Raw genomic sequence first — 24,965 nt, forward strand, 5'->3', positions numbered from 1 at the left:
CAATGTGCAGCGACATGTGAAGGGTTTCTGCAGGCCACCACACATTTGTTATGCCTCCGCCGGCAATAGCCAGGCCGGAGGCATTATGGATTCTGGTTGTCCGTCCGTACGTCTGTCCGATATTCGTTAACGCGATATCTGAGGAACGCCTTGACGTTTATCAAATTTGCCTCAAACGTCGACTTGGACTCAAGGATTAACTGATTAGATTTTGATGGTCAAAGGTCAAAGTTCAAGGTCACTGTGACCTCACGAACGCCATTCCCAAGTTCGTTAACGCGATATCTCAGGAACGCCTTGACGGAATTTCTTCAAATTTGCCTCAAACATCCACATGGATTCAAGGATGAACTGATTAGATTTTGTTGGTCAAATTTCAAGGTTACTGTGACATCATGATCACTCGTTTCATGCTCGTTAATCTTTTTTCAATACATTTTGACTGGGCTGTTAAATATTCTATAAGGCCGGAATTCTGGAATGTTGCTTCATTGGCCGTTTAGAAAAAGCCTAACGGAATCCCTGCTGTAAGCTTTGCCCTGTAATAACATGCCCATGAAATGCTGTGCAATAAGGACAGTGCCACACACCACTACAAATAACCTCATAATGGAGGGCCCTTGTGTAAACGTTCTCATATTAGTTCCTGTTCAATAAAGCAATATTTTTCTTCAAATCAAAATACTTGAAAATAGTTTGAAAATAGACATGGTCATTCAAAGTGCTTGAATTTTTCCTAGAGAATTACAAGGGGGCTGCCTCTGTCTCGCTCTGCCTTCAGCTCTCGATAAGTGAAAAAGTATTTTCTAACAAGCGTTGCGGTCGGTGGATTTCTGTCATTTGCAATTGCAACTAACAGCACAGTTGAGAAGTGTTCACACATTCAACCCTCTATTTTTAATTGTCTGAGTTTCTGCTAGTTTTCATTATAAAGATTTTCTGTGTTCTAACAGTAATTCACCTTGAACCATGTCTCAAACTATGCCGGGTTGGGTACATGAATTTGGGGAATTGGGCCTTTTAAGTCCTTTGTTTATCTCTATTGTTTATTTGACAGGGACAATGCACAACAAATATATTGCACCAGAAATAGCTATTAGCTAATTTGCATCTGTTGTCCCTGAATTTGACGTTGAAGGTGTGGCAACCCTGTTAATAATTAAGGGGGGGGGGTAATACTAGGGGTGTCAAAAATAATCGATTATAAGATGCATCGCGATGCGGCCGTGCACGATTCTGCATCGATTCACAAATGTCAAAAATAAAAAATAAATAAAAATAAAAAATAAAAATAAAATTAAATATAGTAATGGAAATACATGCAGTTGTTTATTTTAATTATGGATCATAATACAATGCAATTCCAAATGCACTTTTATTTTAAAAGTAGCCACACAGTGAGAAAAAAGAAAGTGAGAAAAAATAAATCATGTATTGGGGAAAAAAAGTGATGCATCGATTTAAGATGCATCGAGATGCATCGATAATCGTAATCGAATCGAATTGTAGCCCTCTGAATCATAATCGAATCGTGAGGCCAGTGAAGATTCACAGCCCTAGGTAATGCAGCGAAATACCGTATGCCATGATATTTTGGTAGATACCATACATCACTACTCTCTCACACATCCTGGATCCTTGCTCTCGTTTTTGCCAAAGTGAAATAAAATCCTGCATTGACTGGAGCAGGTCAAAGGTCTTGATAAAACCACACAGTATCCTCCGTTGTGTGTGTGTGTGTGTGTGTGTGTGTGTGTGTGCGCGCGCGTGCGTGTGTGTGTGTGTATATAGACTCTGCTGCGTCATGGAGCTAACCCAGACCTAAGAGATGAAGACGGGAAGACTCCTCTAGACAAAGCCCGAGAGAGAGGCCACAGTGAGGTGGTCGCTATCCTGCAGTCTCCTGGTGAGTGAGAGAGAGACATCTTTTACACTCTTTTTTTAGGCAGACTTTTAATTACATTTTTCAATGTAGACTACATCAGAGATATATTTCAGAAAGCAATTCTCCACTTGACCGCATTATTCAGGCGATAATGTGGGGTGGCGATCTGCCAAAAAGTCAGTGCTTGTTTACACATCGCCCAAAAGCCACCAGTCAAAATAGTGGTCACACTAACATTAACTGGTGGAAAAGGCAATTTTACAAGTGGCATTCAAGTCATATCTGACTAGTTTTCAATTTATTTCTCCCCACAAAAGTTATGTCTCGAATATATGATGAGGGAGGCGCACCTTGAAAATCGCTGCTGTAGAGTAAAACCTTTTTGTGTGGATTGCCTAGATCTTATTACATTTTGGACATTTATTCATTCCCACTTATAAGACACTATTTCTGATGGCAAAATGAGCGTAAAAAGTAAAACACAGAATTCAGAAAAATTCAAACGGAAAAAAACTGAATTTGGGATTTGCGCTTCTCCCCCCGTTGTTCCGAACCGTGAACAGTGACCCCGAAACCGAGGTACATACCCAACCCTGTGACACCCCTATGCAACACTATCATCTTGTTGCATTTTCACGATACAAAACAGACAGGTAGACCGGGAGGAAAATAAACCATTCAAGTGAGCCGTTTGCAGCACTTGAGGAAATCGATGCATCTGGCCATGAGTTTGCTCATTTAATTAATTGATATGCGCAAAAATTAATTAATATGTGTGAACGTTAATAGCGGGCATTTATCACCCAATAGCCTGATGTAGCACTATCTTTATTCAAACGGGCAGATGGAGGAAAAGAAATGACTCGACTTTCACTTGTTTACTCATCAATTTGGCTCTCTTCCAAATAATCCAGCCACGTAACAACGTCCATTCATGAAATTAAATAGCACATTGTAAAAGTGCCATTTAACAACTATTTATAGGCTATAATCTTGTCTCGCTCGCTTTCCCTCTCACCCCCACCCACCTGCTCACTCCACGCTTTGGACATGAGCCTGGACCTACTAAACTAGACCCACTTTGTGAGCGACATGGATTTAGTACTTGAGGCTTGGGTGGGTATGGTCCGTATTCGCAGGAGCGCGCTCACAACAGACATTTGGTGCTAAACATGCAGGCCATTCGAGTGAACTCTGGATATGTTCAGGAGTTCACTGCATGTTTAGAAACGGAGAGAGAGGCCACAGTGAGGTGGTGGCTATGCTGCAGTCTCCTGGTGAGTGAGAGAGAGACATAGAGATGGACAGAGAGAGAGGCCACAGTGAGGTGGTGGCTATGCTGCAGTCTCCTGGTGAGTGAGAGAGAGACATAGAGATGGACAGAGAGAGAGGCCACAGTGAGGTGGTGGCTATGCTGCAGCCTCCTGGTGAGTGAGAGAGAGACATAGAGATGGACAGAGAGAGAGGCCACAGTGAGGTGGTCGCTATCCTGCAGCCTCCTCCTGAGCCACTTTGATATGGACTCAAGATTATCTCGGGGTAGCTCAGGAAAACCATTCCCTGGGCATTATCTGAAGTGTACCCTTTGAGACAAGAGGCATTGTTGCTTTCACACATGGAACACCTCCGGTGTAGAGTAGAGAGTATGTGGGGGGGACAGGTGGAGGTGGAGACGTTGGTGTGCTGCAGCAGGAATCAGTGTTTACGCGAGACAGACTTTTAATTGCATTTTTCAATGTAGACTACATCAGAGATATATTTCAGAATGCAATTCTCAACTCCATGAAAAATCAATTCGCCGCAGACAGGAAGAGAATTGCAAAGAACAACAGATTCCATTCTACCGATCACATGAGGAGGTACAGGGAACTATGCAATGAACTATGACAGGCCGCTAGAAGGGATAAGGAGAACTGGGTACAATTGAGATATAGGGAGAACAGCGCACAAGAACAAGAAAGCAGAAAAACAGAAAGAGCAGAGAGAGATGTGTGTTGAACTTGTCCAGACTATTTGTCAGTGAATAAATGCTACTAGGCTACTAGGCTATATTTAAACATGTTTCTGATGTCCGCAATGAGCCTCGTTAATAATATCATCTAATCACAAGCCTGTTTGCCGCAGCTTGTCCTTTGATCTGCGTTTCATCTTTTTCTTTTCCCTCCGGATCTCTGCGGATCAATCTCCACAAACAAATCTCACAGCAGTTTAAATATAACAAGCATGTAAAATATAACGCTACACTATAGCAAGATCTTCTAAACACATCGGCTACTAAACTATACTTCTCTGCATCTCATACTGAGATTAGATCGGTAAAAAGTTTGGACAGACTGGATTGTTTTTTCATCCTCCCACAGCACTGCATGACCGGTAGGAAGATTAATTACAGCCTCTGAATGTCAGCGGCGCAAAACTACGGTATAACAACGTTTTATTCATCGGTCATTGTGCCTGCCTACGTCTACATATAACGTTACTCTGGAGCTGAGCACAGAGTAGCCTAGTTTTGCATGCCAGGCGGCGCGGCATGTGGAGAAAAAGACGAGATGAGACAGATCAAAGGACAACCGACAATGACAACAGATTTGTCATTAAAGATTTTAATGACGAGGCTCATTGCAGACATCAGAAACATGTTTAAATATACACTAGTAGTAGCATGTATTCACTAATAGTCTGAAGAACACACACTCAGTCACACGGCTGTGTCACGTCAGGCAGCAGCCACACGCGGGGGGCGATCGAGATCGGCTAGGGAAAATCAATCGTCATTTCAGCCATGGAGTCGGCAATATACAACCCTACTTCCAATGCAGAGAGTCATTAAAAACAGCAATGGCAACTTACTACAAACAACAGAAGAGATCAAGGAACGCTGGACAGAATATTGTAGGAAGCTGTATAAACAGACCGATTCGGACCAAGAACTGCAAGTACAGGGGGAAGTAATGGAGCTATATCCCCACCACCAAACCAAGTACAGGATAGCATCCTAAGAGAAGAGGTTGAATAGGCCATCCTGAAAATGAAACCTCAAAAGAGCCCGGGGGACTGATGTGATCAGCGCAGAGATCCTTCAGGCAGGGGGCGAGGTACTGACTGATCAACTGCATACACTGTTAAACAAAATCTGGAGTGAGGAAGCCATACCGGAGGAGTGGACTAAATCCATCATCGTCACCTTACCAAAGAAGGGTGATCTTAGGAACTGTAGCAATTTCAGGACACTGTCACTAATCAACCATATGTGCAAAATATTGCTTTTTATTATTCTTCCGAGACTGCAGACCAGGGTTGAGCCATTTCTATCTGAGGAGCAAGCTGGTTTTCGTAGGACAGGAGCACTGTGCAGCAAATCCTAACACTGAGGCTCATAGCAGAAAACACATTGACTAGGCAGGGTAAGACTGTGTATAATTGCTTTATTGATTTCCGGAAAGCATTAGATACCATCAAACACCAGACTATTTGGGCAATATTGGAGTCATATGGCATAGAGCAGAAGATCATAAACATGTTGAGAATGGTGTACAGCACGGCACAAGCTGCAGTCAGAGTTGGCAGTGATCTGGGAGATTGGTTCCGGCAGGAGGTTGGGAGCAGGCAGGGGGGACCCACTATCACCAACCATATTCATAATTTATCTGGAACGTGCACTGCAAACCATTCAACCTATATATCAGTACATGGACACTCTGTAAACAACTTGCGTTTTGCAGATGACATTGACTTAATGGAAGAGAGCTGGGTGAGCTTTTATTATGCCTCCGCCGGCGATAGCCAGGCCGGAGGCATTATGGATCCGGGTTGTCCGTACGTCCGTCCGATGTTCGTTAACGCGATATCTGAGGAACGCCTTGATGGAATTTCGTCAAATTTGCCTCAAACATCGACTTAGACTCAAGGATGATCTGATTAGATTTTGGTGTTCATTTTAGTGGCCCCCCACATGACTCTACCCTTCAGGTAGCCCTCAACCTCAAAAAGGTTGGTGACCCCTGATCTAGTGTCTGAAGAGGGCTTTAGTTTCTTTCCTTTCTTCTCCTGGGAATTAAAGTGAGTGGACGGGATCGTGAGATCTGGCCAGCCACGTTTTCTATCCAGCTATGGAACGGATATTACCATTAAACACAATGTATGAGTGTGTCAATGAAATGCTATGTGTGTGTTGCAGGAGACTGGATGTGTCCTGTGAATAAGGGGGATGACAAAAAGAAGAAAGAGTTGACGAAGGAGGAGGAGGAGGGCAGCGAGCCCAGAGGAGACCCAGAGATGGCCCCCCTCTACCTGAAGAGACTGCTGCCGGTGTTCGCCCACACCTTCCAACACACTATGCTGCCCTCTATTAGGTACTGTCCCTTTAAGATCATGTTGCCCTCTATTAGGTACTGTCCCTTTAAGACCAGGCTGCCCCCTCTTACGGCTCATTTACACCACATGGTACTGCATAGTACGGCTCGTCACAACTCTGCTTTACTCGTCACCACCTGAAGTAGTCTCTGCTTCCACAGCAAGTAGTACTTGCTCAATCTGCCCTCCGCCCACAACTGGTCGTCATAGCGACGCCCCATATCTGCCACCCTCTGTTTGTTCCGTTAAAATTAAATCCTTAAACCGAACTTTTAAATACTGGTACTTCTATATGACCTACATGAGCAAATGAGACCATCGGCTAGGAGGTTGGATATTTCTTTGTCTTTATTTACATGCCTGCGCTGCGCACCGCATAGCGGAGGACGGGGAGAAGCGGGTTGCCAGTCACCAGGAAAACCCACGGCTCTGCCTGTGGCCTAGTGGAGCTCTCTCTCAAACAATTGAAAACAACCATCATGTTAAGGCTGAGCAAGGAGATCGATTTTATTTCACCAGAGCTGAAGGCAGCAAAACAAAAGACTGGAAATAACAGGAGAGTTTGGGAAATACCGTTACACACCTGAGAAGGTAAGCAGCAGTAAACTGGTATCCAGCATTGACAGTATCCAGAGACACAGTAAACACGATTCTGCCTGACCAATTAGTCGTCTGCAGTGTTTTCATGTCACCGTATGGTACCGGGTTCACAGCCCTGGAACCTCAACAGAAGAGGTGGTACTAGAAATAGTACGACTCAACCGGGGTTGTCCCGGTTCTTTACCGGTGGAAAGCTATTTTGAAATAACAGTAGCTGAGAGGAAATCATCGGCCTATTACCAAGCCGGCTGTGCTCGTAAGGGGTGGGGGGTGATATAGTAGTAGATAAAGTCCTTATTTGTGGAGGCTTTCGGGCCTTGTTGAAGAGGCGGATGGCAGTTAGGAAGAAACTGTCCTTGTGACAAGAGTTTCTGGTTCTGCCAGACATCAGTCTTCTGCCAAGGGGGATTTCCTCAAAGACTTGGGTGGGAGGGGTCGGCCATGATTTTCCAAGACCGCTGCAGTAGTGTTGCACGGTATACAGAAATTTCGATACTCATTTGATGCTTTTTGTTAAAGACGGTTTGGTATTGGAAGTTCCCAACGTTCGGTGCCATCACTTTAACTAGCCGTTGTGCCTTTAAAAGGAAGTTGTGGATTTCCTCCTCTAACTCTGCCATCACACTGGACACTAGCAGGAGACCTCTCCTACTCCCGCAAATATACAGTAATGTTATGCGTAATGTTATCATAAACATTAACATCTTACCCTGAGGGAGAGCGAGGAGCCATCGATAACAGCTAAGCTAAGTAACTAGCAGATCTGAAAAGCTCTCTGCTGCCATCAGCTGGGTATGTGTGGAAGAGCAGGTCAAAGCTGATCTCTTTGCTTATGACCTCTCAAAGTAGATTTCAGTTTCCTTTGAAAATCCACCTGATGGCTATATTACACACATTTGAAGAGCAATGATCAGTTTTTTCCTAGGATGAGAGCAGTGTGTCTCACTTCAAGACCCCCCTCTCACTGAGGGGGTCCTGATCCCTTCAAGGTGTCTTTTGAAGGGATTAGAATTCACACAAATGTATAGAAGAGACCCTTTAAATATGGAGACAATACTTACACAGAACAAGCTCAGGTTCAGCTTTGAATTGAATTCTTTCTTCATGAATTCAGTTAAAGAAATTACACTCTTCACCACATCGATGTGGTGAAGAGTGTAATTTCTTTAACTGAATTTATATATATTTATATTTATATATTTATATATCGCATCCGACTGTGTCTACCATCGTTGGTACACAGCCCATGTCTACCATTGTTGGTACTCAGCCTGTTTTCAATATACAGTAAATGAAATGACTGAAACAGAGGTTGCAATGATTATCTGGGCCCGTATTTATCAAGCTTCCTAGAATTACTCCTAAAAACACTGCTAAGAGTACACTTATGAGCAAAAAAATTCCCAGCTAAAAGCTGCACTTAAAAGTCAGTTATTATGCATCTCACTCCCTCTTTCAGCGAGGTGTAGGAGTGAATCCTAAGTGTCAATCTCAGAGCTGATTTACGACAGGTGTGTGTGCCGTAAAGGGAAATGTTGATGACGCAATTCCAAGTACACAGGAATGGCCAATCGCTGAATGGAATCCCTTATGCACGAATATCCTAAATAGAGATGATTCAACAGTGAAATGCACAATGGGAGTGTAGCATATATTCACCAATAATTTCAGAAGAAATTATCAACAAAATAATACAAGATAGCCTACATTGAAAATGACTCAAGAATAGGCTAAATGTTTCCTAATCCACCCAATTTACCAAATCCCACAACTGACTCGAATCTGGTGTGCTGTCAATTGACTACCCTATATAGCCAGGTTCTATAGGCTGTATGATGAGCAAACATGGAATCCAAAAGAAAGCCGAATTGGAGGGAGGATGACACGCTGTGCTTAGTGGAGAAGATTCGCGCACGTCTCTGTCTCCTGAATGCCATGATGTCAACATCAGTGGTGTCGTCTACGTGATACGCAGGTATACGCCGTATACACACTGCGAAATGACTCAGATTTGCATATGCGCACTGGGAAATGCGCTATGATATGTATCGTTTTCAATTTCCATTTATAAAATTCCCCCTTTGCGCTCTGTGTGTTACCCTACGTTCACACACAGCACCCAAGCCTTGCCTTTACCCACGCTTTTAAATAGGCGTCCTTTTTAGTCAATGAGGCTGTGTACACAGGGCGCCTCAACGTGAACCTTCCGTGTACCCACGCCTCGCCTGAGCTGCGCCGATTTTTACGTGAGTTCTATTTTCAAGCCAACTAGGCGCGTGAAGGCATACTTTTTCTGTCAAGCCATGAAAGAAAAACACGACAATATCCGTGGGAAATGTCAGTCAGAGTCAGTATACCCTCTGAAAAAAGGTAGACTACACCACTGGTCAACATTGCCCTGCTGGCAACTCCTAACCACTTAGGACACCTCCTGAGGACTCCTAAATAGCTGGGGGAGTAGGAGTGTTTCCTAGTCTTAAGAAGGTTGATAAAAAGCTTTTATTCTTAAGTGTGAGAGTAGGACTAAATTTCACAAATTCTCAGCACTTAGGACTAAAATGGCACTCTGAGACGCTTGATAAATACGGGCCCTGTTCTCTTAACTAATCTCAAGCAAAGAGTGACTACAGTCTTGACACAAACTTTCTAAAAACTCATACAGAGTCTCTGACCTGCCCTATCACACACCTGGTAAACCTATCCATAAAACATTCTGTTGTCCCGGCTGCGTGGAAGGTGAGCACGGTTTCCCCAATTTTTAAATCTGGGAGTAAATCAGATGTTAAAAACTACAGACCAATCAGCATCCTCCCTGTAATCTCCAAAATAATAGAAAAAATGGGTGTTTAAGCAACTAATTGAACATCTCAACAACAGCCCCACCGCGCTGCATCCAATGTAGTTTGGCTTCCGCGCTCACCACTCCATAGAGTCGGCTATAAGTATGTTTATTGAAAAAACAAAGTGTCTTCTCGATAAAAAATGGTTGTGTTGGAGCTGTCTTCCTTGATCTTAAAAGGGCGTTTGACACTGTTGACCACCGAGTAGTATACTAGCCAAGCTGTCCAGTTTCAACTTCTCGGCCCAGGCACTCAAATGGATGAAATCCTATCTCTCCAACAGAAAGCAGTGTGTGGTGGTCAATGGTGTCAAATCCCCATTCCTAGACTGTCCAGTAGGGGTCCCCCAAGGATCCATACTCGGACCAATTTTCTTTTCTTTATATATTAATGATTTATTTGATGCCTGTAGCAATTTCCATGCACAGTTGTACGCGGACGATGCTGTAATTTTCACGGCCGCAGCTAATGCAGCCAGCAGCGAAGGTCCATGTACAGAACTGGCTCACGAACTCCTGTCTTCTTTTAAACACACAAAAAACTGTCTGTATGATGTTTACAAAGAACCAATGAATGTCAGACACTCTGGCGTGTTTCTGGAAGGAGAGAAGCTCGCCCTGGTGAACGAGTTCAAATACCTGTGAGTCATCCTGGACTCACTCACAACTCCCCTTCAGCAAACACATCAAAAAGATGATTAATTCAGTCAAATATAACCTCGCAAACTTTAGGTAGATCAGAAATTTACTGACTGACAATGTTGCACTCCATGGTTTTTTCCCACTTCGACTACTGCTTAACCGTAGAAGGCATGACCACCAGGGCTTGCCAGAGAGGAGACTGCGACTGCAGGCCAGTGTAAGAATTTAGCCAGGGGCAAGGGCAAGAATGCCCCCAAAAAATCTCAGAATGCCCCTAAAAATCATTATCCAGGGGCAAAAATTGCCCCAATATTTTGATAATTTCATTTTCATTCAATTAATTTAATTTCCATCTCTAACACACACTCAGCACCTGCAAGCTGGTTGCCAGAAGATGATGATGAAGAACATACAAACAGCGCTGTTCTTTACACTATGCTTTAGCAGCTTTATGCACTAATTACTATTTTTCAAAGTGCCCCCAAAATTTTGTAAATGCCCCCAGTTTTTAGACAGTGGGGGCAAAAGTTGCCCCCAAAATATTTTTTTAATTTCCTACACTGCCGCAGGTGCACCGCCTTCGGTAACAATGTCCTATCTATCACTGGTGGGAAAATCTGGAACAGTATCCCAGTTGCAATAAGGGAATGCCCCACATATCCAACCTTCAAAATAAACCTCAAGGAATGGCTCAAAATAAATCAACACTGCAACCATAACCAACCATAACTATTTTAGCCCTCGTATGCTCTACCCTTGCACTTTATTCTTTTGTAATTTTGCACTTTTATCCTGCGCACTTTAACTTTAAACGCACCACTATTATGTCCATTTGGCCACATTGTTGTTGTTTCTAATGGGATTTTTTCTACTGTATTGTGTTTTGATAGTAGTAGTAGTAGTTTATTCAAGAACATATTGCATCGAGTTCACACTAGATGAATTTCATGTCCTTTACATTATAAATGTTAAACCACACAAACACAAAACATCATTAAAAAGAGGGGTTAGAATATAAAATTGTTACTTTTCATTTATAAGTCTGCTCAGGTAGGGGATGGTGGAGTTCCTATAGTGCTCAGTTCTTGTTCGCATAGATTGGAGCTTACTGGCCTGTCTTGTGCTGCGGCCAGAGACAGAGCCATTGGAGGGGGGGAGGAGTTTTCTCAGGTGGGAGTTTTGGACATGGTGAGCGTAACTCCGACACAGGTCTTCTCTTCTCTCCGAGAATCGGCAGATGCCGAGGATACTGAGGGAGGGCTGGTAGTGTTCGTACTCCCGGCCCAGAATAATGCGACAGGCTCTTTTTTGGATTTTCTCCAACTGCATGGATTGGAAAGCTGATAGGGAGGAGTGCCACACTGGAGTACTATATTCTATGGTGGGTCGGATGTATGTTTTGAAAATGGTCACTAGATCAGCTCTGCCTACACCGAAGCGTTTAAGTCTACGCAAGACATGCAGCTTACGGTTGGCAGTGGAAAGCATTTGGTTGACCTGCTGGTCCCATTTTAAGTTCTCTTGGATCCATAGGCCAAGGACCTTGACTGACGGCACCACTTCTAGATGGTGGTCATTCAGAACCAGGGGAGCTGGGGGGAGTGGATGGCGGGAAAAATTTACATGGACAACTTTACATTTACTAGGGTTTAGCTGCATATCCTGGTTTGATGTTGTCTTTTATCTTGTATGTTTTTATGTCTTGAGGACTACTGATGCAAATTAGCTTTTAGCTAAATCCGACATATTTACTATTATCATATAGATGACTGTATAGGTAACTGTTCATTAATGTGTACTGTCCTGACCAAATGAACAAATAAACGTAAAAAGTTCCAGTCAAAAAGTGTGCTAAAAAATTACCGTAAATTCCGGACTACAAGGCGCACCGGTCTATAAGCCGCACCTTCAAAGGTGACTATTTTTTTCTTCTATAAGCCGCACCGGTCTATAAGCCGCGGGTGTTTTGATGTTTAATTACCATATGTAAGGCTTCCTGCACAGAGGGGATTGTCGGGAAAGAGATGGCTGTTTGGGGAAGCTCCCATTTATTAACATTTCAACAAAACAAAAGTCAGGTCACTAATCCCCAGACAAAATCACACATTGTGAGATGCTTAAAAATCACCATCGGCGGGAGCTGCTGTGCAGCCAAGAACACAAGTGAAATTCGTTCTCTCGTGACCTGTGGTTCTCAACGTGATGGACGATTCACCTTTCTTGTTAACAGTCCTAGTGAGAGGCAGGTCGAACGTCAAAGGCACTTCATCCATATTTATGATCTGCTCCGGTCCGATGGAATATTCCTTGATCTTTCTTTGTGTGAATTCGCCGAAGTTTGTAATTTTCTCCTGGTAGTCGGGAGGGAGTTGCTGACACAGTCGTCCGCGCCCTGACGGACAGTCCCTTTCGTCTCGGGTTTGTGCATGATCCTTTGCTGCTGCTGCTGCTGCTGTTGTTGTTCCTGTCTCGCTACTGTCTCAGACATGGCTTTCAGGCTCAATCGCCGCCATCGTCGTAACACAGCCAGTTCTCCATCTTTTGAAGCATGATGTTAGATTACAACGAGCTAGTTGTGTGGCTTAGCCTTCCAAAATGTTGCTGTTAGTTTTTTAGAATGTAATACATAGAATTGGGAATGTTACATTCAATTTCATTCAGACTGTCTTTCAAGCTCAATCGCTGCCTTTTTCCCCCCGGAGCGAGGGAGGAGGGAGGGTGTTTTACCGTAGTGGCTGAGAGAGAGTAGTGGCACAGTGCTCCAATCAGGTCGCGAGGCACATTTTTTGCAACATCATCCAATCAGGGTCTCGCTCTCATAATGTCTGTCTTGCTCTCGTTCTGCCTCATACCAACATCCATAGATTTTGGAGGTTCCCGAGTGGCCGTTTGCTGGAAAAATCCATAGATAAGACGCACCGTTATATAAGCCGCAGGGGGCAAAAAAGGCCAAAAAACGGGAAAAAAGCCGCGGCTTATAGTCCGGAATTTGTAGTTGTGCTTTATATAAAAATTGGCAGTAAAAATACTGGTTACAGAATTATTTAAAAATTTGAAATAAAAGACAAAACTGTAGATACTGAACACTCACTAGCAAGACCCAGCAAGAACCAATGCTAGAGATGCACCGATTGCCATTTTCTTGGCCGATTTCCGATTTTTGAATAGTCTGACTTGCCGATACCGATTTTTGCCGATTCCGATTTTCTTTCTAAGAACAACAATTGACAGCTTACACAAACGTTTTTGTAACTTTGTTTGAAAATTAGGATTCATATAACAATTCTTATCATTTGCATGAAGTAGGACCATCTCACTCAAACACATCTCAAAATAAAAGTGTTCCAGGTTACTGGACAGAGCTTTTTTGTGCAAATACAATGAATACAAAAATTAAATAAAATCCAATGGCCTATATCCCACAGCTGTCAATGCATTGGCTAAAGCCAACTTTTTTATCACTGTTATGGAAAGTGCAAGGGGGAACAGCAAAAAAATCTGGCAAAATATTAATAAACTGACAGGTAAACAACTGAAACAGGACACTAAAGCTATGGAATTAAAGGTCGACAACCGGCTGGTGAGCAACCCTGTCACCTTGGCAGAAAAACTCAACACCTTCTTTATCAAATCTATTGATGACATCTCGAAACAGTTTGGCGTATCCACATGCAATGGAAATAAGCCTGAGGCTTTCTTGTGTTTTTATCCTCGGTGATTGTCTGTTGACATTCACCAAATAAAATCAATCAATCAATCAATACAGTCAATGGAGTACCAATTTTCACCATCCAGGAAATTTCTGTACCTGAGGTCATTGATATAATTAGTGCTCTGAACAGCTCTAAGGCTAAAGATGTTTATGGTCTTAACACCAGCTTCTTGAAGTTAAATAAAGAGACATTAGCGCCACCTATTATGCACCTAGTTAATTTATCCATCAAGCACTCAACCGTCCCAAAGGCATGGAAACTGGCCTCAGTTACCCCAATCTACAAAGCTGGTGATAAATCTGACATGAACAACTTTAGACCCATCAGTATTTTGCCAATAATCTCTAAAATCATTGAAAAATGGGTTGCTAAACAACTTATGGAATTTCTTGAGACGAGCCAGACCCCCTTGCACCCCATGCAGTTTGGTTTTCGTCCACATCACTCACCTGACTCTGCTTTGGTCCTGCTCTTGGAGAAAATAAAAGGCTCCTTGGACAGGGATGGTTGTGTGGGAGCTGTGTTCCTCGACCTTAAGAGGGCGTTTGACACCGTCAACCACAGTGTGCTCCTCTCTAAATTGTCCAGCTTCAATTTTTCTGTTGCGGCCATTAAATGGGTTGAATCATATCTGTCTCACCGGGAGCAGTGCACTGTGGTTGGCGGTGTCAGCTCCCCTTACCTGAGCTGTCCACAAGGGTCAATTTTGGGGCCAATTTTCTTTTCTTTGTACATTAATGATCTTCCTGATTACTGTTTTAATGTAGATGTTCAGCTTTATGCTGACGACACAGTTATCTTCACAAGGGCTAAAAACCCAGGGGAGGCGGCACGTGTCTTATCTTCAGCTCTCTCTCATATCCAGGCATGGCTAACTAAATCTTGTCTCGTGCTGAATGCAAAAAAAACAGTTTGCATGTTCTTTTCTAAAAGAAACATTGCACCTGCGCGCTCCAATGTCTTCTTGGGGTCAGAGGAATTATCTGTGGTTAACGAGTTTAAATACTTAGGCGTGATGTTGGACTCCAACCTAACGTTCAGCAACCACATCAAAATGATCTCCAAAAAAATTTAATTCCACTTGTATAACTTCAGACAAATAAGGAACTGTCTGTCCACAGACGCTGCGTTTTTATTTTTACACTCGATGATCCTTTCGCATCTGAATTATTGTATAAATAGCTGGTCGTTGACAGGAGTAACTACTCTCAAACCAGCCGAATTACTTTATAAAAAAGCCCTGAAAATACTAGATAAAAAACCCTTTTCTCATCACCACTGTCATGTCATACGTAAATATGACATGCTAAGTTTTGAGAACTTTAGAAATTTCACCTCTGCCTGTTTAATATACAAAGTTCTACATGGACTGGCGCCGCCTCCTCTAGCTGACTTCATCAAATATCGTTCGACCGCCAACTCGACCCGTGTCACTCGGGCCATCACGAACAAGGTCTGTGAGGTCCCCTTTAGAAAAACTTGCTTTAGCCAGAGGACCTTATCCTACATGGGAAGCACCCTCTGGAATAATCTACCTCTTTTTATTAGAGAATGCCCTAGTCTCGCCACCTTTAAAGGCCAATTGAAATTGTGGCTCAGATCAAACCAACAATGTGATCATTTTTAACATATTGTCTGTTATGTTTTATTGCATGCTCTGTGTGTTTTACTCACCTTATGTTTTACTAACCTTTTATACTATTCATTTTTTGTACTATTAAAATTTTTTTTCTTTCTTTTCAAGATTACATCAACCTGCCATGGGACTACAGGTGGAAACTAGCCCTTGGGCTAAAACCTGGCATATTTACTGTACGGCTGTACTGTCCATTAATGTGCAATGTCCCATCTTCTAAATAAATGAATCTGAATCTGAATCTGAATTTACTTTTCCAAAAGAAAACAGGTGCAACAGAACATCAAAATGATCCATGGACAAGGAGTTTATAGCCTGGCTCCAGACCAGTCCTCTTGAGTAGAGGGGAAATGAGTTTATGAGTTACAGTAACGATCTTCAGTCTGAATATCAGGCGGAGTTTACACACTGTCCGAAATTTCGTATGCGTTTTTTTTAAATCTGCCATCCGAAAAAAGATCGTCACGCACAGAAAACCTTGCACACTTGTGAGTCCGATGCATTTTTATTATTATGTCCGTCGTTCTATTTGCAAAACGAAACAAATAGTCTCTCCTGTATCCACGTTACAACATGACTGACAGGCTGAGGCAGCAGCGCTGATGTGGAATGGAGAAGGCAGGTCGGGGAATGGTCATACTGGACACAATGCTCACGTTCACCTCGCCAAGCCAGCTGTGTGCTGTGGCCGGGTGCAGCAGCACTGCTTCCCGGGGAGAGAGAGCAGAGAGAGGGGGGCCAGTGAGGTGAAGCGAGCCGCTCAGACTGGACTCCAGCTGAGCTTCTTTTCGACTTGCATGTGTGACAAACTGCGAGCTTTGTCTACTCCACTGACGGTGAAAAAATTCCACAACGAGGAAGGTATGCTGGCGTGTGTGGTGTGGTGGCTGGGTGCCTGTCTCGGTGCTTTGGGGTGCGCGCACGTCACGTGAAAATCGGCTCACAGAATCGGCTATTTAGAGTGACCGGCGCAGATCACCAATCGAGGCCGATCACGTGAAAATCGGCCATTTCCGGTCACGTGCCGATCGATCGGTGCATCCCTACCCAACGCCCCAATGTCTACTCCTCTAAAATCTGGGGTTTGGTCTGTATAGGGACTGAACATGATACATCATTTACCTTGTCTAAGCAGCACAATTTAGAGATAGGATGGTAGTTGTTCAAGTCACTTGGGTCAGCCCCTTTGAACAGTGACACAACCCGAGCAGTCTTCCATACAGATGTGATTTCACCAGAAATAAATGTTAAGTTAAATATGTGGGCAAGGAACAACTCTGCTCAGTTAATGGTAGACACCAGCTGATCCAATTTAAAGTTACTCACCGTCTTCACTATTCTAAGCAGAAATTGCACAAGATTTACTCGTCTGTCTCACCGCTGTGTGACAGGTGTCGGGTGTCGGAGGGCACTCTGTCTCATGCCTTCTGGTCCTGACTGGATTTTGGGCCAAAATATTTGATTGGTACTCTTAAGGCCTACAAAATAACCCTTCAGCCGGAGGCAGAACTCGCCATCTTCGGCTGCTCGGAGTCCTCTCTGAACTTCCCTACAGCTGTGCAGCAGTCTCTGTCACAGGGGACAATTGTTGCCAAGAAACTCATTCTGCAGAAATGGAAGTCCCCCACTCCACCCTGTTTTCAGTTGTGTTTGGCGGACATGATCTCTGTTATACGAATGGAGAGACTCAGGTTCTTGAGGACCAACTCATCTGGAAGATTTAAAACAATTTGGGACCCGTTTCTGGCCTACCTTGACGAGGTTAGGGGTGATGGGTGACTCGCCCGGCCGGTCTTTCTCCCTCGTGTGGGATCCCACTCATTTATATATGTATATATATATATATTTACAAGCATAATTTATTTATATTTACAAGCTGTATGTAACTGGTGGCACTAGTGTATGTCTGTTTTTTCTTTCTTTTCTTTTCTTTTACTGTATCTGAGTTTGTTCGTTTTATTTTGGTTTGTTTTTCTGTGTTCTAAAAAATTTAAATTGCTAAATAAAATAAAATAAAATATATATACAGTATATGTGGGCAAGGAGAGAGGCAACCAAATGAGCACTAAGACGTAGGAGATATGGATCAAGGTAATCCTCACCCTTTGACTTCTTAGTGTTCAATTGTGAAAGTGCCCTAAAGACCTCATAGTCGCTTACCAGTCTAAATGAAAATCTATCAACAAAAGGGGGAGGGGTTCAATTAATTCTCAGCTTCCGGGTCATGAGTGTGACCCAAGGGTCCTGCACTGGATGAAAGCCTATGGAACAGATGACCAGAAGCTACAAAATGGTGGTGAAAAGCATCACACATCTTTGATTTATCTGAGATGATGACATTCTCACCGCTAACACAAGCTTTGGGGCAATGGTCACTAATGCCTTGAGCATAACCACACTGAGGATATTTGAGTGGTCTGTTGGTTAGAACAATGTCAATCAAAGTGGATTTAGAAGGAGCCATGATTCTGAAATGACAAGTACGTCACAGGCGGCATCATTAACCAGCACGTTAATAAAATCCATTTTAGGCAGAAGACTCCTGACATTTAATTGTAGAAATTTCAGGCCATCAGCCTGAAATTCTCCTGTGGAGATTTAAAATCAACAGAACTCATAGTAATAATAGGGGCAACAGGCAAAGTAGTTCCAACAGAAACGATAACCAAGTTGCCCTGTATGACTGCTCGGGGCTCTTGGCATGGCGAGGAAGATGCACGAGAGAAGGGTCCGACAACAATAATGCCATGCAAATCACTACGAGCACTAGACTGAAACAACTCACAAACCGACAATTCATCATTAGACAAATCAGGCAAATCATGGTTAGACTGTAGCCCAAGCCCAGGCTGGGGGGCAGTTTGAGTGGGGCTAAAAGTCTGATGGGTGTTAGAAACGAGACTCCAGAACAGCTACTGCTGATTCTCCTTAAACAACTGCCTGTATGTTGACTGCCTGTCTGTGTGTCTGTAGGAAAGCCAGCCTGGCTCTGATTAGGAAGATGGTTCACTACAGCTCTGAGGTTCTCCTGAAGGAGGTGTGTGACAGCGAGAGCCAAGGACACAACCTTCCCACTGTGCTAGTGGAGATCACGGCTACTGTGCTGGACCAGGAGGTACGCGTGCACACACACACACACACACACACACACACACACACACACACACACCTGGACATTGCAACAACAACTTGCATGATTGAGAAGTGAAGCTGCTCTGCTGGACTGGAGAGTCCACACTGTACACTGGGTTGGGAAAACCAGATACATCCAGCCCAGAATCTGATCAGAGACTAGAACAGTTCCGGTCCTCCCATCCATCAGTTCTACAGTCAATCTGTGATAACATTGTTTTTAGTGAGCATTTCACATATTTGTACATGGAAAAAGACAATAGATTAGCAAAACCACAAACCAACAGAAAGAAAAAAAGCATCAATAATGGTCTGCAATCCGGATTGCATCGATGATGCATAATATTCAGTGTGGACAAATAATGCACTCCATCTAACCTGTGCTACATGGTACAGTCTATGATTCACAACTTGCGTTCAGTTACAACTTACTGACAGTTCGTGTATACAGATAAATATAGTACTGGCGGGTATCCATGTGTTCTCACATGCACATGAGCAAACACCCTCATATACATACCAGCGTTTCCGCCAGAGAAAAACGGTGCAACGTGTCTGGCATGATTTCAGTTTCCCGGACAATTGGATTAAATTCCAGTCATGTATGAGATCTGTGTTTATTGAGCTTAAAGGGATAGTTCAGTTTGTTTGAAGTGAGGTTGTATGAGGTACTTGCATACAGTCAGTGTACTACATGCAGTAGAATGCAGCTGGCGCGGTCCCAGTTTGTAGTGGAGACCAGCTGCGTCACGCAAGTAGAGCTGTCTGCTGAGGGTGAAGGGGGCCATGAGCAAGAACGTAAAAAACCCAGACAAAATACATAAAATGTATCTATACTGCTCACATGGTATAATAAAAGTCTCCACAAGCCCTGAGATGCCAAGTTGATATGAATAAACACCATTTACACCAGCCCCACCTCTTGCCCCACCTGGCTACAGTGAAGATTTCAGCTAAAAACAGGGTGTAAATGACATATTTTCAAGTCAACTTTGCATCTCAGGGCTTGTGGAGACTTGCATTACGCCAGGTGAGCAGTATGGAAGCATTTTATGTATTTTTTCAGTTTTTTACGTTTTTGCTCATGGCCCCCTTCACACTCAGCAAACAGCTCTACTTGTCTGACGCAGCCGGTCTCAATTTCTCCAAACTGGGACCGCGCCGGCTGCATTCTACTGCATGTAGTATACTGACTGTATGCAAGTACCTCATACAACCCCACATCAAAAAAACGGAACTATCCCTTTAAAAACAATTGATAGCAGGCTATAGCCAGGGTTCTTGTGCCACACAAGGCTGCTATTTGTGCGGCACAAAAACACATAAAAACAGAGTCACACAAAACACACATAGTCACTTATAGAAGTGTCTGCACTGCTTAAAAAGAGGTTTACTTGATAAAACCAAGCGATTCAGCTATAGAATCAGGGGAGACCATATTATAACTTTTCAGTTGGACCAAATAAATAGCGGAGGATTTTTTTTAACAACTCTCTCGCTCCCTCTGTCTCCCTCTCTGTCCTTCTCTGTCTCTCTCTCGCTCTCTTTGTCTCTCTCCCCTCCCTCTCTTTCTCCTTCTCTCCACCCTCTGTCTCTCTCTCTGTGTCTCTCTCTCTCTGCCCTCTCGGTCTCTCTCCGTTTCTCTCTCCCCCTCTATCCCCTTCCCCCCCCCTCTGTCTCCCGTCCCCCTCTCTTCCCTCCCTCAGGATGATGATGAGGGCCACCTGCTGTCTCTTCAGATAATCAGGGACCTGGTGGATAAAGGAGGAGACGTGTTTCTGGACCAGCTGGCCCGGCTGGGAGTCATCAACAAGGTGTCCACGCTGGCCGGCCCCGCCTCCGACGACGAGAACGATGACGAGGCCAAGCCTGACAAGGTGGGGTTGGGTTGGGTTGGGTTGGGGGCGCAAGCCTGAAAAAACATGAGTGGAGATGCTGCAAAATTCTAAAAAAACTCCAAATATCGCAAAACCTTTTTCACGCATATCACAATATGAATTTTTGATGATATGATAATGAACTCGATAACGATAGGATATGTCACACCCCTACGCAGCAATCACAAAAACTGCTGTCTCACAGGAGGAGGAGTCTCAGGAGGACGCGCGGGAGGTGCAGCAGGGGAAGCCGTATCACTGGCGTGATTGGTCGATCATCAGGGGGCGGGACTGCCTGTACGTCTGGTCAGACGCCGCAGCGCTTGAGCTCTCCAACGGCTCCAATGGCTGGTTCAGGTTCATCCTGGATGGAAAGCTGGCCACCATGTACAGCTCCGGCAGCCCCGAGGGCGGGTCCGACAGCTCCGGTAAACAAGCAAACAAATGCACACACGCACGCGCACACACACACACATGCGTACACACATGCTCACTAGCGTTGTCACGATACCAACATTTTGACTTCAATACTGATACCAAGTTTAGTATCACGATACTCGATACTAGGGATGCACGATATATCGGCAATCATATCGGTATCGGCCGATGTTAGTCATTTTTTAACATATCGGTAACGGTCCGATGTTGCAATGTTAATATCTGTTATCGGTATCAGCCAAATTCTTCACATTGAGATGAAATAATGCAGTAAATCTATGATTTATGGGCTTTTACAAATGTTTTTAAATAAAGAAATGTATAACTTTTTCAAATTCAGTGTTTACATGTGTTTTTCAGTATGTACAAAATTGTATTATCATAGAAATGTGTTTTTATACAGATCATATCGACATCGGTAAATATCGGTTATCGGCCATAACGGCAATCTTAATATCGGTTATCGGCATCGGCCAAAATGTTCATATCGGTGCATCTCTACTCGATACCTAATAGAGAACCGCAGGAATGAGTCCGGAAGTATACAGTACTTGAAGTATGAAGTACGTGAAAGCTGTGATCTTATTGGTTGAATTGCACAAAGTTTACCACTGCCATTTTTTCGGGCAGTAACGGGTTCCCAGCAACGCACCCGCCAAGTTTGAAGTCGAACCGGACAAATGGTCCTCGAGATAAACAGCTTTTTGTGTTGCCAGTAAATGGCACTATGACTATGCATAAGTCCAAATTGCATGAAATGTGGCACCGCACTCCATCGGGGTCCGAGCAGCACACTCCCCAAGTTTGAAGTCAATCGGACAAATGTTTCTCGACATAAACTGCTTTTTGTGTTACCAATAGGTGGCACTATGTCAAATTGCAAGAAAGCACTGCACTACTTCGAGTTCCCAGGAGCACACTCCCCAAGTTTGAAGTCAATCGGATGAACGGTTCTCAAGATAAACCACTTTTTATGTTGCTAGTAGGTGGCGCTGTGCCGAATTGCACGGAATTCAGCTCCCTGCACATAGAACGTAATCCAAAAAAGGGCACAAACAGACATTAGCTGTCCACTGGCTACATTGCGTCCATCGCAGCCATGTTCTGTAGTGGGTGCGCTACAATATGTGGACATATCCAGCCACTCTCAACACATCAACACAGCGGCTGCACTCAGGTACATACGCTTCATGCAATGATAAATCAGCCAGAAAACATATAAGTAGACATTATCATATATGAGCTAAGGGGATACTGCCTACTCTCACCTAACAGACCGTAACACTTCCATGTAATGTGATGCAGTGACTCTCAAGCACTAAGATCCAATTAAGAGGTATGTCCTATTTGTCCAGTGTAGTAATAATTTCTGGTATTGATTCAGAGTCACCGCCTCAAATTACATTGGAATTCTATTATGTTTCCTTGAAAAGTCGTGGAAAAGTCTTAAAATTTCATCCCTGAAAATGTGTGGGAACCCTGAAGAAAGCAACCATCTTTCCCAACTTCCTCCCACCACCTCTTAATCCTCCTCCCCACCTACACCCCCCCCCCCCCCCCCCCCCCCCTCTTCAGAGTCTCGGAGTGAGTTTCTGGAGAAGCTGCAGCGGGCGAGGAGTCAGGTGAAGCCGGTGACCTCCAGCCAACCCATCCTGTCCAGCCTGGGTCCCACCAAGCTGACGGTGGGCAACTGGAGTCTGACCTGCCTGAAGGACGGAGAGATCGCCATCCATAACTCAGACGGCCAGCAGGCCACCATCCTGAAGGAAGACCTGCCCGGCTTTGTGTTCGAGTCCAACCGGGGTACCAAGCACTCCTTCACCGCTGAAACCTCGCTGGGTGAGTCAAACAAACACTAATTCCTTCCACGTTTCATTGCATTGATGTCATTTTGTACAATAAATGTAATTGTTAAACTGTAAAATATCCTGCCTACATTACATATCTCAAGTCACGCCATAAGTCAAGTGCTTGCTATTTGAGGGCTCATAAAAAAAATGCAATATAATGTGTATAATGTAAGAATATCGGCCTATGTATATCGATATCGGATTCTTTTTACTCCCCGACATCGGCCCCAGAAATCCAGTATCGGTCGGGCTCTATTGCGTATATTATATATATATATATATATATATATATATATATATATATATATATATATGTATGTAGTGGGTTGCAGTGTCTTCTTCTTCTGTGGTGTTTTATGGCAGTTGGCATCCTTTATGTTGCATTGCCGCCTCTTTCCGGATTTATCCATCCACTGTTTCCCTAGATTCTGTCCCTCCTCTTGAACCATAATCTCCGACTTGTCCGCGCTCCCCTTCTGATCCTCCGGGTGGCGGTGTCTGTCTGTGGTGGCGGTGTGGTTCAGTCACAATTGTGATGTCATTAGTGATGTCACTTGAGCAATTGTGATGTCATCAGTGATGTCACTCGAGCAATTGTGATGTCATCAGTGATGTAATAAATCCTTCCTGGCTGAAGCTTTTTCAGTGGATGGTCGGATAAGTCCTGATCTAGAGTTGGCCGTGTCTGCGGTTGTGAAGCCGATGGCGTATGGAAGGCAGTAATGCAACAAAGGATGCCAACTGCCGTAAAACAGCACAGAAGAAGAAAAGAGCAGAGACTGTAATATTCTGTGAGAGGCAGCAATCTGCCCCAAGGCATCCAGTCTGCTGGAATGCCATTAGAAGAAGAAGACAGGTCAGACGCAGCCCAACGTCATGCTCCGCTGGCCAATCTAGACGCCCCACACACACACACACACACACACACACACACACACACACACACACACACACACACACACACACACAGCTCTGTTTCACTCTTCTCTTCTCTCTCAAAAAAATGTGGCTGTATATCTGTAATCTTCTCAATAAAAATCATCCAGTTAGTTTGTCAATGAAAGCTGCCTGCCTCAGCACTCGTCTTTTCCTGGTTCGCTCGCACACATGCTTGTTTTGAAGGGGAGAAGGCAGAAAGGGGAGGGGTGAAGTGAGATCGCCCACCCCGACGGACTACAGCTGGACTATTATACGTCTTGACGGATTGTGTCTGAATTCAGCGTAGTGAGGAGAAGAGGAGAAGTGACGCATCATCTCCAGATTCTCCACCCTCAGAAACTTATATATATATATATATATATATACCGGTATATATATATATATATATATATATACGGTATATAAAATACTTATCGTGATTATCCGTAGTTAATCGCAATTAATCGCACATTTCTTAATCTGTTGCAAATCTACCTTTTTAAGTTTCAAAGTTTTTAAAACTCTTATCAACATGGGAGTTGAATATGCTTACTTTATCTGTCTTTCTACGTGTCTCAGGCTCAGAGTTTGTGACTGGCTGGACGGGGAAGCGAGGTCGGAAGCTGAAGTCGAAGCTCGAGAAGACTAAGCAGAAGGTAAGCGCCTTGAGATAACTCTTGTTATGATTTGGTACATAAACAGGGCCTGAAATTTTGCAAGATGGGGGGGAATTCTCCCCTTATGTTCTTTAGATAGGGTCATAGGCGTAGATTTGGGTAGGGATGGTAGGGACGTGTCTACCAATAATCAACGCACTGATTTATTTATTGTTGTTTGACAATAAATGTTGTTTTTTCCGTGTCTACTGATGGAAGTAGCTATGCTGTGAACCATCTCGGTTACTGAGCTAACGTTAGCTGCTGCTAAATGCTAACATTACAGGTCCCAGCCAGAAAGACTGCTTTTTGCCTCCTGTGTGAAACGGTGGCAGTTTGGTTCAAAGTGAGCGACTGTGTGTCTAGCTTGTGTGATTATTAATCACAGGTAATGGGTCGGGTGCAGGTCAGTTAAGTTAAGTTATC

At 43.8% G+C, this 24,965-nt stretch overlaps 1 protein-coding gene across 2 annotated transcripts in view; it reads left to right on the forward strand.

The window, feature by feature from the left end:
- The window catches only part of hectd1 (HECT domain containing 1), a 167,895-nt gene that overhangs the window by 52,794 nt on the left and 90,136 nt on the right, over positions 1 to 24,965 (forward strand). For both annotated transcript variants that reach the window (XM_083632869.1, XM_083632870.1), the window contains exons 9-15: positions 1,792 to 1,906; positions 6,063 to 6,237; positions 18,642 to 18,783; positions 20,507 to 20,677; positions 20,883 to 21,105; positions 22,691 to 22,954; positions 24,463 to 24,539. In XM_083632869.1, coding sequence (XP_083488995.1) covers positions 1,792 to 1,906; positions 6,063 to 6,237; positions 18,642 to 18,783; positions 20,507 to 20,677; positions 20,883 to 21,105; positions 22,691 to 22,954; positions 24,463 to 24,539 — 1,167 coding nt within the window. The remainder of the gene's footprint in view (positions 1 to 1,791; positions 1,907 to 6,062; positions 6,238 to 18,641; positions 18,784 to 20,506; positions 20,678 to 20,882; positions 21,106 to 22,690; positions 22,955 to 24,462; positions 24,540 to 24,965) is intronic.

The sequence above is a fragment of the Poromitra crassiceps genome (assembly GCF_964638095.1).
Source record: "Poromitra crassiceps genome assembly, chromosome: 3".
Classification (NCBI taxonomy): Eukaryota; Metazoa; Chordata; class Actinopteri; order Beryciformes; family Melamphaidae; genus Poromitra; species Poromitra crassiceps.